This window comes from Martes martes, assembly GCF_963455335.1.
Source record: "Martes martes genome assembly, chromosome: 11".
In the NCBI taxonomy this organism is placed as follows: domain Eukaryota; kingdom Metazoa; phylum Chordata; class Mammalia; order Carnivora; family Mustelidae; genus Martes; species Martes martes.
Window position 1 is genome coordinate 3,832,940 of NC_137899.1, and position 17,959 is coordinate 3,850,898.

General features: G+C 39.1%; 1 protein-coding gene across 1 annotated transcript; it reads left to right on the forward strand.

Annotated features, from left to right (window-relative positions):
• Nucleotides 1–953: 953 nt before the first annotated feature.
• On the forward strand, nt 954–1,190 carry LOC308352125 (copper transport protein ATOX1-like; the record flags this gene model as incomplete). Its single annotated transcript, XM_080818180.1, has 1 exon — nt 954–1,190. One exon carries the CDS (start codon nt 954–956, stop codon nt 1,188–1,190), a length of 237 nt encoding a protein of 78 aa, XP_080674306.1.
• Between the last annotated feature and the right edge of the window lie 16,769 nt (nt 1,191–17,959).

Sequence of the window (17,959 nt, forward strand, 5' to 3'; positions counted from 1 at the left end):
ACCTTTTCATGTCCGTTTATTTCAGTTAATGTATTTCTAAGGTTCATCCACGTCATGATACATAGTGGTTTATTTTCTTTTATGGTTTGCTAGCGTTCCATTGTATGGATGTATCACTTTTTATCTACCTATTCATCAGCTGATGAACACTTGGATTGCTTCCAATTTTCATCCATTATAAATAATGTTGTTGTGAGCATCTGTGTACAGGTTTTTCTATAAATATATGGTTTCAGTTCTCTCTGATATATGCTTAGGACTGACACTGCTGAGTCATATGGTAATTGTGTGTTTAACTTCATGAAGAACTACCAGACTGTTATGGTAACAGCTGCAGAATTCTACATTCAGTGAAGCTCCTCACTGGCTCAGTCAGTTAAGTGTCTGACTCTTGGTTTTGGTTCAGGTCATGATCTCATAGGTCATGGTATTGAGCCCCACATTGGGCGCTGCACTCACGAGGGAGTCTGCTCGAGATTCTCTCCCTCTGTCCTTCCCCCCCATGCATGTGCGCTCTCTCAAATAAATGTCTTTAAAAGGTATATTTGAGGGGTGCCTGAGTGGCTCGTCTGCCTTTGGCTCAGGTCATGATCCCGAGATCCTGGGATCAAGCCCCACATCAGGCTCCCTGCTCAGCGGGGAGCCTGCTTCTCCCTCTCCCACTCCCCCTACTTGTGTTCCCTCTCTCACTGTGTCTGTCTCTGTCAAATAAGTAAATAAAATCATTAAATATATATATATTTAATATTTATTTATATATTATATATTATTTATATATAATGTATATGCATATATATAATATATATTTTATATTATACATATTTATATATAAAATCTATTATATATAAATATATTATATAAAATATATTACACATATAATATATATAAATATATATATTTTTTTATTTTTAATTTTTTAAAATTTTACTTGTGTCACTGCCGCCACTATTGCCATGGCCACGGCCCCCACTACATCCACAGTCTTGCTGAAGCCTGAGTTCTCTGTGGACATGACCTGTGAAGGCTGCTCTAATGTGGTCAATCTGGAGCTCAACAAGGTGGGAGGAGCTGACTTTGACATTGACCTGCTGAACAAGAAGGTCTGCATCAACTCTGAGCACAGTGTGAACACTCAGCTGGATACCCTGGACAAAACAGGAAAGGCTGTTTCTTACCTTGCCCCCAAGTAAAGAGGACCCAGACCTCTGGGCCTAAGATGCACCAAACAGGACACTTATCCTCCCTTGCCTTCCAGACAGAGCTGGGGCCTGGCAGTCCTGCTCAACGGTGGCAGCTCTTGCAGAAACCCTCACTGGCCCTGCTCCTCCCTAGCTTCCCTGCAGTAAAATTGAGCCACTTTTGTTGGGGGGGGGGTACATTCTCATCAGCAATGTTGGAGTGCCCCAATTTCCCCACATCCTTGTCAACGCATTGCTATCTGACATTTTGATTATAGCCATCCCGGTGGGTGTTACATAGTATCTTATTGTAGTTTTCATTGCATTTTCCAAATGATTAATGATTTAAACATCTTTTCAAAATGCATTTGTTGAGTATGATTTTAATATCTATGTTCTTCAGAGAAATATCTATTCAAAACTTTTTCCCATTTTGTATTTGATTTATTTGTCTTTTATGGTGGAGTGTTGGTTTGATTGCTGGACCTTTTTGAGATATAGTGTGAAAATGTTTTCTCCCACTCTCTGGTTATCTCCTTACTTTATTAATATTGTTCTTTGACAAAAAAAAATTGTTTTGGTAAATTCCGATATATCTAGATTTTTTTAAAATTTTTTTATTATTTTTTTTAAGATTTTATTTATTTATTTGACAGACAGAGAACAAGTAGGCAGAGAGGCAGGTGGAGAGAGAGAAGGGAGGAAGCAGGCTCCCTGCTGAGCAGAGTGCCTGATGTGGGGCTTGATCCCACGACCCCGGGATCATGACCAGAGCTGAAAGCAGAGGCTTTAACCCACTGAGCCACCCAGGCGCCCCTAGATTTTTTTTAAAAAGATTTTATTTATTTATTTGACTGAGAGGGAGAGAGATCACAAGTAGCCAGAGAGGCAGGCAGAGACTGAGGGGGAAGCAGGCTCCCGCTGAGCAAAGAGCCCGATGTGGGGCTCTATCCCAGGACCCTGAGATCATGACCTGAGCCGAAGGCAGAGGCTTAACCCACCGAGCCACCCAGGTGCCCCTCCAATATATCTAGTTTTAATTGCTTGTAGGTTTTTTGGATGGAATATCTAAAAATCTACCAAATCCAAACTCATGAAAATATCCATATATTTTTCTTTTTAAGAATAGCATAATTTTGGCTCTTCTGTTTGGACTTTTTATCCATCTTGAGTTCATTTTTGCACATTGTGTGAGGTGGGTTCTGTTCTGTGTGTGCGTGTGCCTGTGTGTGCAGTCATCCCAGCACCGATTGTTGAAAAGACTGCTCTTTCCCCATTGAATAGTCTTGATGTGCTTGTTAATATCAGTTGACCATATGTATGGATTTATTTCTGGACACAAAAATCTATTCCAGTGATCTACACCAATGTCCTTAAGCCAGTAACACACTCTTTTACTCCGGTTCCTGTAACTTCACATTAAGTTTTGAAACCAGGAGGTGTGAGTTCTGGGACTTTGTTCTTTTTTCAAGACTGTTTTGGCTTTTTTTTGTTCCTTGAAAGTCCATAGAAATTTCAGGATCAACACTTCAATTGTTGCAAAAAAAGAAAACAGGATTTTGACAGGCAGTGTACTGAATATCTAGCTCACTTTGGGGAGCATGCCCTCTTAACTATATTAAATATTAGTATTTGTGAACATGGAACATCTTTCATTCATCTTTCCTCAGTTCTGATGTTTTGTAGTCGCCACTGTACAAGTCATACACTTATTTGGTTAAATTTATTCCTAAGTGTTTTTTTGTTTTGTTTTTTCTTGATGTTATTATAAATGCAATTTTTAAAAATAATTTCACTTTTGAAAGTTCATTGCTAGTATTTTTAGAAATAGAACTGATTTTTGTTTATTGCTTTTGTAGCCTGCAACCTCGCTCAACTCATTAGCTCTAATCATAGTCTTCAGAAGATTCATTAGTCATTTCTAATTTAAAACCATGCCATGTACCAAACAAAAACCCAATGGCAAACACTGTCATGTGTAAATAAAGATAATTTTACTTCTTTCTTTCCAAACTGGATGTTCTTACCTTCATTTGTGGCCTACTGCTCATAATTAGAACCGAGTAAAATGTTTAGCAAAAATGATGAGAGTAGACAGTTTCATTTATTCCTGATCTTAGGAGGAAAATGTTCAGTTTTTACCCCGTTAACTAAGATGTCAGCTGTGGGTTTTTCATTGATGTCTTTGATCAGGTTGAGAAAATTCCGTTCTATTCCTAGTTTTTTGAGCATTTTTACTTTTTGAAGGTGTTAGATTTTGTCAAAAGCTTTACTTTATGTCTAGGGTGATGATCTTTTTTCGCCTGCATTCTAGTAAGATGGTGTATTAAATTCATTATTTCCATATGTTAAAGCACCTTGAATTCCTAGAATAAATCCTCCTTGGCCATGGTATATAATCTTTTTAATATACGAATGGTTTTGGCTTGCTAGTATTTTGTTGAGGAGCGTACCTCTATATTCATTAGATATATTTGTTTATACTTTATTTTTGTAAAGTGTCTTTGTCTGACTTTGGTACAGGATAATGTTGGCATAGTAGATGAGGTAGAAAGCACCCCATCCTGTTCTATTTTTTGGAAAAAAAATATTGGGAATATCAATGCTAATTCTTCCTTAAATATTGGTTGGAATTCATCAGTGAAGTCACCAGATCCTGGACCTTTCTTTGATTGAGGTGTTAGGATTACGTATTAAGTTTCTTTGCTTGTAGTTTCCACTGAGATGTTCTGTTCTACTTGATTCACTTTTTTTTAAAAGATCTTATTTATTTATTTGACAGACAAAGTGCACAAGCAAGCAGATTGGCAGGCAGAGGGAGAGGGAGAAGCAGGTTCCCTGCCGAGCAGAGAGCCTAATGCGGGACTCGATCCCAGGACCCCGGGATCATGACCCGAGCCGAAGGCAGCCGCTCAACCGACTGTGCCACCCAGGCGCCCCACCACGTGACTCACTTTTGGCAGGTGGTGTGCTTCTCGGATTTTTTCTATTGTATTCGGGTTACAGAATGTGTTCTAATTTATACAATTGCTCAAAGTATTCCTTTATGTTGTTTTTTATTTCTGAAATGTTAGGAGTCATGTCCCCACTTTCAGTCATGATTTTGCTACTTTGAGTCTTTTCTGCCCCTCCCCCCACCATAAGTCTTGTTCAAGGTCAGTCAATATCGATCTTTTCAAAGAATCCACTTTTGCTTTAATTCAATTTTTCTATTGTTTTTCTATTATCTGTCTCATTTACCTCCACCTTAATCTTTCTTATTCCCTTCTTTTTGCTTGCTTTGGTTTTAGTTTGCTCTTTTCATTTTTTTTTTCCTAGTTACTTAATGTAGAAGTTTAGGTCATTGATTTGAGTTTTGTTGTTGTTGTTGTTGTTTTTGTTTACGTACACATTTATAGCTATAGATTTCCCTCAACTACTGCTTTCAGTTTATTCTATAAGTTTTATTTTTTTGTGTGTTTTCATTTTTTTAAAAGGTTGATTTAATTATTTTAGAGAGAGAAAGAGAGAGAGCGGGCGTGCACATGAGCAGGGGAGGGGCAGAGAGAAAGGGAGAGGGAGAGCATCTTAAGCAGACTCCCCGCTGAGATTCTGACCTGAGCAGAAACCAAGAGTTGGACACTTAACTGACCAGACACACAAACATCCCTTGTTGTGTTTTCACTGTACTTCATCTCAAAGTTTTTCTAATTTCCCATCTGATTTCTTCTTTGACCCATTGATTATTTAGAATTGTGTGGTTTAATTTCTGCATCTCAGTGAATTTCCCATATTTCCTTATTTTATCATTTTAGTTGGAGAACATCCTATATACAATTTCAAATTTTAAAATTCATTGAAACTAGTTTATGGCTTAACTCATGCTCTGTCTTGCAGGATGTTTCATGTGGATTTATGAAGAGTACAAATACGCATGTTCTCGGGTTGAACGTTCTATAGATATTTCTCAGGTCCCTGTGACTTCTAGTGTTGTTCAAGTCTCTTCTTTCCGTACTGGTCCTCCATCTACTTGTTCTATGCATCATCGAAAGTGATGTGTTAATGAAGTCTTTGCTTACTAATTTTGAACTATTTCCCCCTTCAACGCTGTCACTGTTTACTTCATGTATCTTGGTGTTCTGCTGTTATGTACATTTATAATCGTTACATACCCTTGGTAGATTAATCTTTTTGTCGTTATCCACCCTTTTCCTTTCTCATACAATATTTATTTTCTCTGATATCAATGTAGTCACTCTGCCTCTCTTTTTGTTATAATTTTCATGGAAAACCTTTTCCCAAACTTTTCTTTCAACTTGTTGTTATATTTGAATCTAACTTGACTACCTTCGGACAGCATACAGCTGTTCAGTGACTTCACTAAGCTGGTTTTAGAAAGCATGTCTTCTTTGTTGGCTGTAGTCACTGGTGTCTCTGTTTTACTAGGTAGTGGTCAGCTAGTGATTGAACGTTCTATCGATGGGCTCTGTCTGTTGGATCTTGCTTCTGGCGTTCAATCAGTTTTCAACTCTGCTTTGGTCTTCACTTCCTGCTTGCCCAAAGCCTGACTGTCATCTATAGGTGAGCACGTACGGCCTTCTTTTTTTTTTTTTTTTTTTTTTTATAAATTTACTTATTTATTTGACAGAGAGAGAGAGATCACAAGTAGGCAGAGAGGCAGGCAGAGAGAGAGAGAGGGAAGCAGGCTCCCCGCAGAGCAGAGAGCCCGATGTGGGGCTGGATCCCAGGACCCTGAGATCATGACCTGAGCCGAAGGCAGAGGCTTAATCCACTGAGCCACCCAGGTGCCCCCACGTACGGCCTTCTTACGTCTTCCCTTAGCATGCACACATCCCAGAGCATGTGTGTAGCCCTCGGCATGTGCACGATTTGCAGATTATCAGGACTGTGTTGGAATACCGTGAAGCTCTTATGCCCCCAAAGAATCTCATTCTTCAACCTTTTCTTCTAAGCTTTTTGGTTAGTGCATTGTTTTCCCCCAACTGCTATTTGCAGGTCCAGGCAGCGACGACTGATACATTTACCTTTATATATTGTCTACAAATCTTCCCTGGGGAGTTGCCTCAGACTGGGAATGCTCTGAGTAAGATGAGATAGCAGCAAGCCCTTTGACCTGGTCTTCCAAGGAGCCATGAGACACCCCTCCACTCCAAACTACAGTTCTTTTCAAATGAGGTCTGTTCTCCTCCTTCTGGTGCCAGTATCCATACTGTGGGTGTGGGATGTCAACTTCAAGGCCGCCACCAATCTGGGGGGCAGGATATAGCACCAGCGTAAGATAAAATACCATAACTACACCGTACTTTAGGTTCAGGTGTTAGAGTTTTTGTTTTGTTTTGTTTTGCTTTCTGTTTTCATTAATTGTTCCCCTGGTTGCTATAAGCTCCTGGTTAGCTTACAGAGTTCTGAAAATAGGAATTCTAACCATTTTCCCCAATTTTTTACTGTTCTGCTGGTATTACTCTCCAATATATTTTTGAAACCAGGTCTGAAATTATTTTCTTAGGTGAACAACTAGAAATAATGAGAGTTTTTCTCCAACATCTTAACAATTTGAAAAGATTTCAAGACAAATTCAGTGTGATTTTAGAAGTTTAAATCACAGGTTTCTTTTAAAAATATTTATTTGTTTGTTTGTTTCTTTGCTTCTTTGGTTTTAGAGAATAGAGTGCATGTGAGAGAGGAAGAGGGGAAGAGGCAGAGGGAGAGAGAAACTTAGGCAGACTCCCCACTGAGCACAGAGCCCCACATGGGGCTCTATTTCACAATCCATGAGATCATGACCTGAGCTGAAACCAAGAGTCAGATGCTCAACTGACTGAACCATCCAGGTGTTCCTTATATTACAGATTTCTTAATCGAAAGTGTTGTGCCTCTCAGATATGATGTTTCACACTAAGTTTTCCTTTCTTGCTGTTGAAATCTTAAAATACTCAGTTTACATCTTTCTTCACAAGTATATTTAGCATCAGGTCCCAAAACAACACATTCCCTTTATTTATTTTAAAATCATCTGATATTTATTTTTCTCTGGGAATTTTGTATGTGAAGGACGATCTTGGATCTTTAAAGTTGATTTTATACTTTTAAATGTACCTGTCAATTTGCATATCCCTCAACTAGAAAATTCCTCTTTTACCTTCAAAAGCTGTCTGATTGCTTATCTCCTTTTTCTTTGAGGAAGTAGAGCTCACATTTATTTTTTGCAGAAGCTGAAGGTTATACTTTGAATTGGACTTTATGTAATTGAACTGACCCCCTTTTAAAGCAAAATTCTTACTTCTGCTTTTGTTGTGTGTTAGATGGGGTAATTTGTATTTTGAAAAAAAAAAATGTTTTTTAAATCTCTTTGAAACTAATTGGATTGGCAAAGTTACCTTTAGAAAGCTTTCACAAATTTTGACATTGAAACAGGTTCAGATGGGCATGGCAGCTAATTGTCAGAACATTTTCTGTCTTCATGATTGGTAATATTTATTAAATACAATTGAGTTCGACAAAGATTTGTTGTGCGCTCCGTATGCTACCATTGTTGTGCCAGACACTGTCAGAAATCACAAAGGAAAATACATAGTCCTTTTGTTCAAATGAATATGCTCTCTGGTAAAGCAGGTCATTTAATGAAATAATTCAGTGCAATAACATTTCGGTGACTACAAGTACTTAAAGCAAACAATGAACACAGGGTGAGGGAGAGTCAAGAAGATTGTTTTTCCTTCCATTTCACAATTGTCATATTTTTCCTTTCTGTGATTGTATTTAATTAGTTCAATCTCAGATGTGTAGTGTTTATATCATGTTGAGATTTACCGGTCTTTGGGGGAGAAGAGAAGCATACCTTTCCCAACCCAGCTATTGGTGTGCAGAGTGAAGGAGAACATGCTCCATGCAGGCTGGGACCAGAAGGGGCCAAGCGAGAAAGGAAAGCAGTGGTCAGATTTTGAGGTGGTCTGGATCAGGTGTGGTGATCTTAAATGGGACTCCTTACATCCCTGAAGTTAGAATGAACTGGGTTTCCTGGTGGCCCGAATATGATCCTAGAAAGAAAGCAGAATGAGGGTTTGTAGTGGGCATCTATAAAGGTGGACTTGCCATCAATAGAAAAAACTGAGGTAGAGAGACACCGAGCTAATGTCAGGAGCTCCTTTTTTGACCTTAGGTTGAAGGTTCTGATCAGACTCCCACTGGAGCTTCAGTTAGACAGTAGGATTTGGGAAGCTACTGTTCAAGGTAGAGGTCAGAGCTGAAAATATAAATCTAAGAGGCATCAGCATATAAATGCACATGATCATCGAAGAACGAATATAGATGCAATCAAAGGGGGGAATTCAAAGACTCATCCTAGTGGCATTTCCATTTTTAATGTCAAGAGATGAAGGAAGAGCCAAAGATAGAGAGGATAGAATGGGCCTCCCAAAAAGTGAGAAAAAGATGAAGACTGCATGATGTCTTCAATCAAAATGGAATCAAGTGGTTCCAGGACAAAGGAGTGATCACCTCGGTCCTTTGCTGATGACCAAGAATTGACATTGTGCATGACAATGTGGATATCATTGATGATGTGACAAAGGCACCATTTGTGAGTTATGAAGGCAAAAATTGGTTCAAATGAAAATTGGAGGGGAGGGGCACCTGGATAGCACAGTCAACTGAGCAACCGACTCTTGATTTCGGCTCAGGTCATGATCTCAGGGTCATGACATGGAATCCCTCACCCTCATCAGGCTCCACACTCAGCAGGGAATCTGCTTGGACTCTCTCTCCCTCTCCCTCTGCCCCTCCCTTGCTCTCTCTCTCTCTCTGAAATAAATAAATAAATCTTTTAAAGAAAGAAAACTGGGGACACCTGGGGGCTCAGTTAAGCATCAGCTTTTACCTCAGGTTGTGATCCCAGCTGGGGTCCTGGGACCGAGGCCCACATCAGGATCAGACTCCCTGCTTAGCAGGGAATCTGCCTCTTCTTCTCCATCTGCCTCTCCCTCAGCTCATGCTCTCTCTTGCTCATGCTCCCTCAAATATCAAATAAATAAATAAAATCTTAAAAAAAAAAGAAAATTCGAAGGGAAAAACTGAACACATAGTGACAATGTTGTCTAGTTATGGTATGAAGCCATTTTTTAAAAAGTAGAGCAAGAGCAGAAGTTGGAAATGAGATCAAGAATGTTTCACCGTTTTTAAGATAAGAAAAAATAGGAATGCCATGTAGGAAGAGATGTTTGCCTTGGAGTTAGAAGGCGAAAGCGATTCCTAAAGCCGAGTTTAAGGACAAGAGATTTCCTTGATTGTTTGCCTTGATTTCCAGAGGACTCAGGGGAATGATTTGGGGAGGGGGATAGGGACTGAGGAAAAGGTGATATGCAGAGTCCACAGAGAAGGAAGGAGAGCCCAGGGCTCTTGGGCGCCTTTTTGTTTTCTGACATGGACAGAAGGGTGTGATGGACTGCACACTTCTGTCTCCCGTGCAGACAGTGGTATTGTAACCAAACTGCCAATGGGCTCTCACCTTGGTTGGGGATGGGTGGAGACTGTATCAGGTGTTGCCATACAAAGTAATCTTTATTTGTAGCAAAGAAAGAGATCACCAGGAACAACTTCCAAAGCAGTGATTTTACAAACAACAAAACTGGGCAAGTTTTAGCCGAGGGTGTATGTCTTTTTGGGAAGGAGTCAGGCAAAGGAGACCTCAGGATAGAAGTGAGGCAAAGGTCATGCTAAGTGGATGGCGTCCAGGTCCTAGTTGATTGAAACCACAGACCAGCAAGGGTCTGTAGCATCAATTGTCTGACCCATTAGTCTGATGTGCAGGTGCTCAAAGGGGTTTAAATCTTGCAAAAAAAGACTCAAGAATGTGTGTTGGGTCAATCTCTACTTTGGGAAACAGCACTTGGCCTTTGATCAATGATTTACTGTCTGATACGGTTAGGTTATTTCCTGGCCCAGCAGAGACTGTGCATTCCATTTGTTTCCTTAAAATCCTTAACTCGGGTGATTTCTGCATTCCTTTGTGATTCCAACACTCCCTAGGAGGTTTGATGACTAGTGTGCTGGGGCAAATAGTGCCAGTTGGGCATTGATCTCAAAAATAGCCAGGGGCCTAACATGATTCCCCTTGTATCCCGAAAGCGTCTGCCTCTGCTTCCTTTTTCCAGGGACCCCAGTCTCTTCCTGCTTCTAGGACATAGCATTTGAGAAGACTTGAGAATTGGCTCCAGTTCGGGGAGACATGGGGGTCCTGCAAAGAAGTGGTTTCCCCAAGAACGATGACTTCCTCTTGTCCTCTGTTTCTTTCACTGGTCTTCAGGTCAACAGATGAGGGGTTTGGTGGTGAAATAGGCAATCTTTTGACTGTCAACTATGATCATTAAAAGACAGTCTCTGTCCATGACCATGAATACCCTCTTGAACTCCACATTTATCTTTTTTTTTTTTTTTTACAGATTATGCTTTTATATATAAGTAGATATAAATTTGCCAAATCCAAAGTCATTAAGATTTTCTCCCGATTTTTATAGAAGTTCGGTAATGTTGATGCTTATATTTATGTCTATAATCCAAGGTTGGTTAATTTTTCTATATGTTGTGCAGTAAGGGTCACAGGCCATTTTTTATCCCAGATCAAATTAATTGTTCCAACACTACTTAGAAAAAAAATAATTAAGATTTTATTTGTTAGACAGAGAGAGAGTAAGAGAGAGAGCACAAGCAGGCAGAGTGGCCTGCAGAGGGAGAGGGAGAAACAGGCTCCCGGGCTGAACAGAGAGCTAGACACTGGGCTCAGTCCCAGGGCCCTGGGATCATGCCAAACCAAAGGGAGGTGCCCCCATTTTTTGAAAATATTAACCTTTATTCCACATCATTTGATTTTGCTCCTTTCTTGAAAATCAGTGGACCATATATGTGTTCATGTGTATTATATCCGCTACTCTGTTCGGCTGAGCAACTGTCTCTCTTTATACCAATGCCACACTCTATTGGTCACTTCAGCTTTATAGTAAATCTTAAAATCACAAAAGATACCTCTTTCAACTTGGTTTTACTTTATCGCATTAGTTTTGCATTTCCTGGGGAATTTTTAGACAATCTCATCAGTTACTACAAAGAAACCTGATGGGGGTTTAGTTGGGATGATGTTGAATTTACAGATCAATTTTTTTTTAAAGATTTTTTATTCATTTATTTGACAGACCGAGATCACAAGTAGGCAGAGAGAGAGAGAGAGGAGGAAGCAGGCTCTCCACCGAGCAGAGAGCCCGATGTGGGGCTCGATCCCAGAACCCTGAGATCATGACCTGAGCTGAAGGCAGAGGCCTTAACCCACTGAGCCACCCAGGTGCCCCTACAGATCAATTTTAAAAGCTGACACCTTAACAGTAATGAATTTTCCAGCTATGGCCACGGTGTATTTTTCCTTTTATTTACATCTTCTTTGATTTATCTCACTCATATTTTGTTATACTTTTGTAACATTCAGTTAGTACCTGTTAAATTGATTTATTTGTTCTAGTACCATTTTTGTAGATTTAGGGGCATTTTCTCCAGAGATGATCACATCATCTGTGATTTTATTTGTTTCCCTTATTGTACCGGCTGGAATCTACAGCACGATGTTCAACAGAAGTCATGAGAGCAGAGATCCTTGACATTTTGTGTTCTTAAGGGGGAAGTGCTAAGTTTTTTACTGTTCGGTACGTGAGCTGTAGACAGTTTATAGATGTTCTTTACCAGCTTTAGGAAATATTCTTAGATTCCCACATTTCTGAAGTTTTATAAAATCAGAAATTGATGATGGATTTTTTTCAAATTCTTTCTCTAACTCCTGACATCATCACTTACTTTTTCCTCTTTGGTTATTTACATGATGAATTGCTTTAACTGATTTTAAAATAGTACATTTGTCCTGCATTCTTGGGATTAATCCCAGTCAGTGGAGTTGATTTGCTAAGAATTTTGTTAAACAACGTACACGCCCATATTCATGAATGAATAATCTTTAGGTCTTTTTTCCCATACTCTTCCCCTATTTTTTTTGTTCAGATGCTGCGGGCTTCATAAAATAAACTGGAGAGTATTCATGCTTTCGAAGTTTCAGGAATATCTTGCGTAACAGTTATATTATCTCTTCCTTCAATATTTTGTATAATTCACCCATCTTCGTGTTGAGTCTTCTTTATTGGAAGGTTATTAATCAAAAACAGGTTTTAAAAAAATAGATATAGTGCCTTTTCAGTTTTCAGTTTCTTCTTGAGTGAAGCCTGGCCTCAAGGTTTATATTTTTAAGGGATGTGTCCATTTCATCTAAGTTGTTGAATTTATTGGAGAGAAGTTGTTTATGATATTCCACTATTGTTCTTTTAATATCTGTAAGACCTTAGTGATGCCAACTCTCTCATTTTTTATATTGATTATTTCTCTGCTCTAGTTCCCCCCCCCTTCATATGTCTAGCTAGGATTTTTATCAACTTTATTTATCTTCTGAAAGTATCAGCTTCTTGTTCCATTAATTTTCTTTATTGTTCATCTGTTTACTCTTTCATTGATTTCTTCTCTGATCATTATTATCTCCCATCTGCTTCTCACCTGGGGCTTCATCTGGCTTACTTTTTCCAGTTTCTGGAGTTGGTAGCTGAGATAATATACTCTTTTCGAGTATAGTCTTCAGTGCTTTATGTTTCATTTTTAGCCCTGGTTTCACTGTGCCCCACCCTTTCAGTATGTTGTTTCTCCCTTTTAATTCAATTTAACTCTTTTCTACTTTTCTTAGATCCATGTTTTACTTTCTTTATAAATACCGAGGATTCTCCAAATATGTTCATTTTGTTGAATTTTAATTTAATTTCACAGGGGTCATAGAACACGATGTGGATGATGAGAACCCTAGTACCATTGCTGATTCTACTTCTGGCCTGCCTTCGGGTTGAGCTGCAATGTCAGCTCTTGTCACTGTCCGACCCGCCCTGCAGGTCAAAGATCTGCAGCCCGCACTGCCCCCAACCAGTTCCTTAAAATCTCCCCTGCTCTCTGGCCCTCCCTCCCAACATACACACACACACTCTCTCTCTCATTCTCTCTCTCTCAGTTCTGTTTCTCTGGGAGAACACTCATAAATACAGATACTGCTTTTATGATCTAGAATATTAATTATCTTGGAAAATGTCCCATGTGGACTTTAATGGACTATGTATTACTTTGTTTTGGGAAACATCGTGGCCTGATTGTCTATGAGGCCATTCCAGTCTTCCATGTTATTTATTTTCTCTCTACTATTAATTATTGAGAAAGTAATGCTGAAGCATGCAACTAGGGACACCTGGCTGGCCCACTTGGTAAAGCGAAGGACTCTTGATTTCCACTGAGGTCATGATCTCGGGGCTTTGAGATGGAACCCCAAGTAGGGTTTAATCAGGAGGCTGCTTGAGTGTCTCTTCCTCTCCCTCTGATCCCCCGACTTGTGTTCTCTCTCTCTCTAAAATAAATAATTACAACTTTTAAAAAAAGAAACATGCAACTATAATTCATCTTCTTATTACTAGTTTTACCAGACTTCATGTGTTTTGAACTCTGTTATTAGGTGAATACACCTTTAAGATTATGTGTTCATGACAAATTGACCCCCTTTACATTAAAAAAAAAAAAAATGACCCAGTGTACTCCTGGCAACATTCCTTTCTCTGAAAATTACTTTCTGTCATATGAATACAAGAATGCTACATTTCTTTTTATTAGTGTTAGACTCGTATGTATTTTTCAGTCATTCTAATTTTAATTTCCCTGTGTCTATATTGAAAGTTGATTTTCTACAAGCAGCATATAATCGAATCCTACCTTTCATCTAATGTGAACATCTCTGATTATTAATCTAGTACTTAGATAATATCTGTATTCAGTGTGATTATTGTACATATGATCTAGTTCTACCATTTTTCTATTTTTTTAAATTGTCTCATCTGTTCCTTTTTCTTCTTCTTCTTTTTTTTTTAAAGATTTCATTTATTTATTTTACAGAGCAAGATCACAAGCAGCCAGAGAGAGAGAGAGGAGGAAGCAGGTTCCCCGCCAAGCAGAGAACCCAATGTGGGACTCGATCCCAGGACCCTGAGATCATGACCTGAGCCGAAGGCAGAGGCTTTAACCCACTGAGCCACCCAGGTGCCCCCCTTTTTCTTCTTTTCCAAATTCTTTGGCTAAACAAGCTTTTTGTGATGACATTTGATCTCCCTTTTTTGACATATTAGTTATTGCTAATTTGTTGTTTCAATGGTTGTCTTAGGGGTTATTTATTTATTTATTATGTTCGGTTAAGGTTTATTGTATAATGTCTAACTTAAATATGTTCTACTTTTTTTTTTTAAGATTTTATTTATTTATTTGACATACAGAGATCACAAGTAGGCAGAGAGGCAGACAGAGAGAGAAAGGAGGAAGCAGGCTCCCCGCTGAGAAGAAAGCTTGATATGGGGCTCAATCCCAGGACCCTGGGATCATGACCTGAGCCAAAGGCAGAGGCTTTAACCCACTCGAGCCACACAGGCGCCCCAATATGTTCTACTGTCAAGTGATATTACACCTTCTTATGTACTTATAAGAATCATGCACTGATTTTGTTTCTCCTTCTCAAAACTTTTCCTTATTGTTTTATACATTTCCATATATGGTATATACCTCAAATGCATTGCTAATTTACCTCTTTTAAATAACTGGCTATATTTTATTTTACTTTATTTATTTATTTATTTACTTATTTAGAGCATATATATGAGGGGGGTGGGGATTTGCAGAGGGAGAGAGAGACTCTCAAGCAGCCTCTGTGTTGAGCACGGAGCCTGACATGGGGCTAGATCTCACGACCAAAACATCATGACCTGAGCCGAAATCAAAAGTCAGTCACTTTAACCAACTGAGCCACTCAGGTGCCACTCAATAACTAGTTATATTTTAAAAGGGATTTTGAAAATCAGAAAAGAAGTTTTATATTTTCTCATATAGTTACCATTCCTCATGTTACTTGTCTTGTTTAAATCCCAATTTCTATGCAGGATAAATGCATTTCTTTCTTAAGGACTACCTGCAATTATTTTAGCACAAGTGACAGGTAATGAAATCTAAGATTTTGTAGGTCTTTGCTTTCCTTTGCTTTTTTGAAAGGTGGGTGACTGGGCACCAATTTCCAGTGCAACCCCCCTTTCTTTCAGCATCTTAAGGGTGTTGTTCCACTCTCTGTTGACTTGAATTGTCTGAGGTGGGAAATCCGTTTCTATTCTCCAAACTTGGCACCTCTGAACATTATGTATCTTTTATGCTCTGACTGTTTGTAAGGTTTTCTCTTGATCATGGATTTCATTTTTTAAAGGTTTTTTAAAGGTTTATTTGTTTGAGAAAGAGAAAGTCAACAAGAGGAAGGGTAGGGAAAGAGAGAGAGAATCTTCAAACAGACTCCCCACTGAGCGTGGAGCCCGGTGCTTGGGGCTCATCCCAGGACCCTGAGATCATGACTTGAGCAGAAACCCAGAGTCCAACACTTAACCAGCGGAGCCACCTACAGCCCTGTTATCATGGACTTTAAGGAGTTTGGTTATGATGTGACTCGGTGTCATTACTTTCTTCCCCCTGAAGGTTTCCTTACATCCTATGTGCTTCCCCTCCCTGGGATGTACAGTTTTTGACAATCTTTAGAAAAATCTGAACCGTTATTTCTCCTAATACTTGTACACCTCCTTTCGAGACTCTAGTTACAAATTCAGTTGTCCTCTTGAGATGTCTCGTTGTTTAGAAATGCTTGTTGATTCGATGTAATTGTGTTTTTCTCTTCATTGCGTGTTTGACTTTGAGTACCGCTTCCAAGTCTTTCTGTGAGGCAGTGGCAGGGACTGTTTCTTCCACCCCTCCCCTGCCATGTCTCAGGGTGAGGCAGCCGTCTTCCAGGGATGAGCTACTCCCTCACTTTCTTCGGCTGGACTTGAGGTATCCTGCTACTGTTTTGTACCTCTTGTGTTATTCCTAGTATTTTTATTTGTAAGGAACGGTAGGAAAAAAACCAATTCTAGACCATTTTGTCTGGTCCACACAAGTCTTCTCATTTGTAAAATGGGTTTAATAACAGAATGTGCCTCATGAGTTTCCAGAAAAGATGCACGGCCTGGGGCCTGTTCAGAACTCAATCGTTGTTCAGTCTTGCTTTCCATTCCTGCTCACTGCATTGACATGTGGATCCTGCCTTTATTATCTGGTCCCTGACCGTCCCCACCGAAAGAGCTATACACCATGTCACAGGGTCTGTATCGGGCAAATACCCTATCACTATTAGCTTATGTGGAACTTTTTAATTTAAATTCAATTTAGTCAACATACCCTGTATTATTAGTTTCAGGGGTAGAATGTAGTGATTCATCAGTTGCATACAACGCCCACTGCTCCTTATACCACTGCCCTCCTTAATGCCCCTCACCCAGTTACCGCCTTCCCCACCCACCTCCCCCCCAGCAACCCTCAGATTGTTTCCTACAGGTGAGAATCTCTTATGGTTTTTCTCCCTCTCTGATTTCATCTTATTTTATTTTTCCTTCTCTTCCCCTGTGAAATTTTATTTAGAGTGTTTATTAGGGTTGGAAGGATAAGGAGAGGGAGATTAAACAGAGAAGGTTCACCCTGGGCTGCATTCTCACACTTTGTTATGAAGCACCTGTGACCTCTGGCCGGTTGTTTTTCTGTCTTTACCACATTCCTCCTGTGCCCTGCAAAATGTACAGAACTGAGTACACGAGGTCCTAAACTCAAATCTTTGGTCAAATAAGACACTAAAGAAGTGTTTGTTTTGTGTGTGTGTGTGTGTGTGTGTGTGTGTGTTGTTGTTGTTGGTTTTTTTTCACTTCCATGGAGGTTCTTTTCATTCTTCATTTCTTTCTCCTCATCATTTTTGGGAGATTTGAATTTTAAGAACCCAAGTGCAGATATAATGGGTAGTAATTTTCTACTCAGATAATTGTTTTGAAGGGGTAAATTTTGTTCAATATTGTTTTGGAAATCAAAGAAATAAACCACAGATAGGCTATAAATGAACTATTAATGATTTTCCATTTATTAAGTCCCAAGAAAGGGATAAAAAAGGTTCCTAACATAATTAAGTGGCAGAGAAAGAATTATGTCAGACATTAAAGATGCCCTGATACCCTGTCACTTGATATTGGTTTTCTATCTCAAGTGCTGTGAAGTGTGTAATACATTCTGATGGGCAGATGGATGTTGGAGTTTGATATATTGACACAACACTAATAACCCAGCAGGCTCCAAGATTAATGCATGGTATGTTTAGTGAATGCAGACACCATTCGTCATGTGCCTACTTATCTGGATGCAAAAAGAGAAAGAATAAAACGTGGTGCCTGAGAACTTGTTTTTTTTAGTAAATTAAAAATATCATTTTTATAAATAACTGTTGGTTTGATAGGACAATTAAGACTCTGGTGGAAAAAAAACCCCACATCGATTCTTATAATTAATGAAACATATCTTTATCTCTGAAATAGAGAAAAGATTATATACATATGATTTTATATTATCATATATAATATTAGATATGTTATATATTTATATATAATATACTTTTATACATTTATGCTCCACCAATAAGTGAAACCATATGATAATTGACTCTCTCTGCCTGACTTATTTCACTCAGCATAATCTCCTCCAGTCCTGTCCATGTTGATGCAAAACTTGGGTATTCGTCCTTTCTGATGGAGGCTTACTTGTGGAGCATAAGGAATAACATGGAGGACATGGGGAGA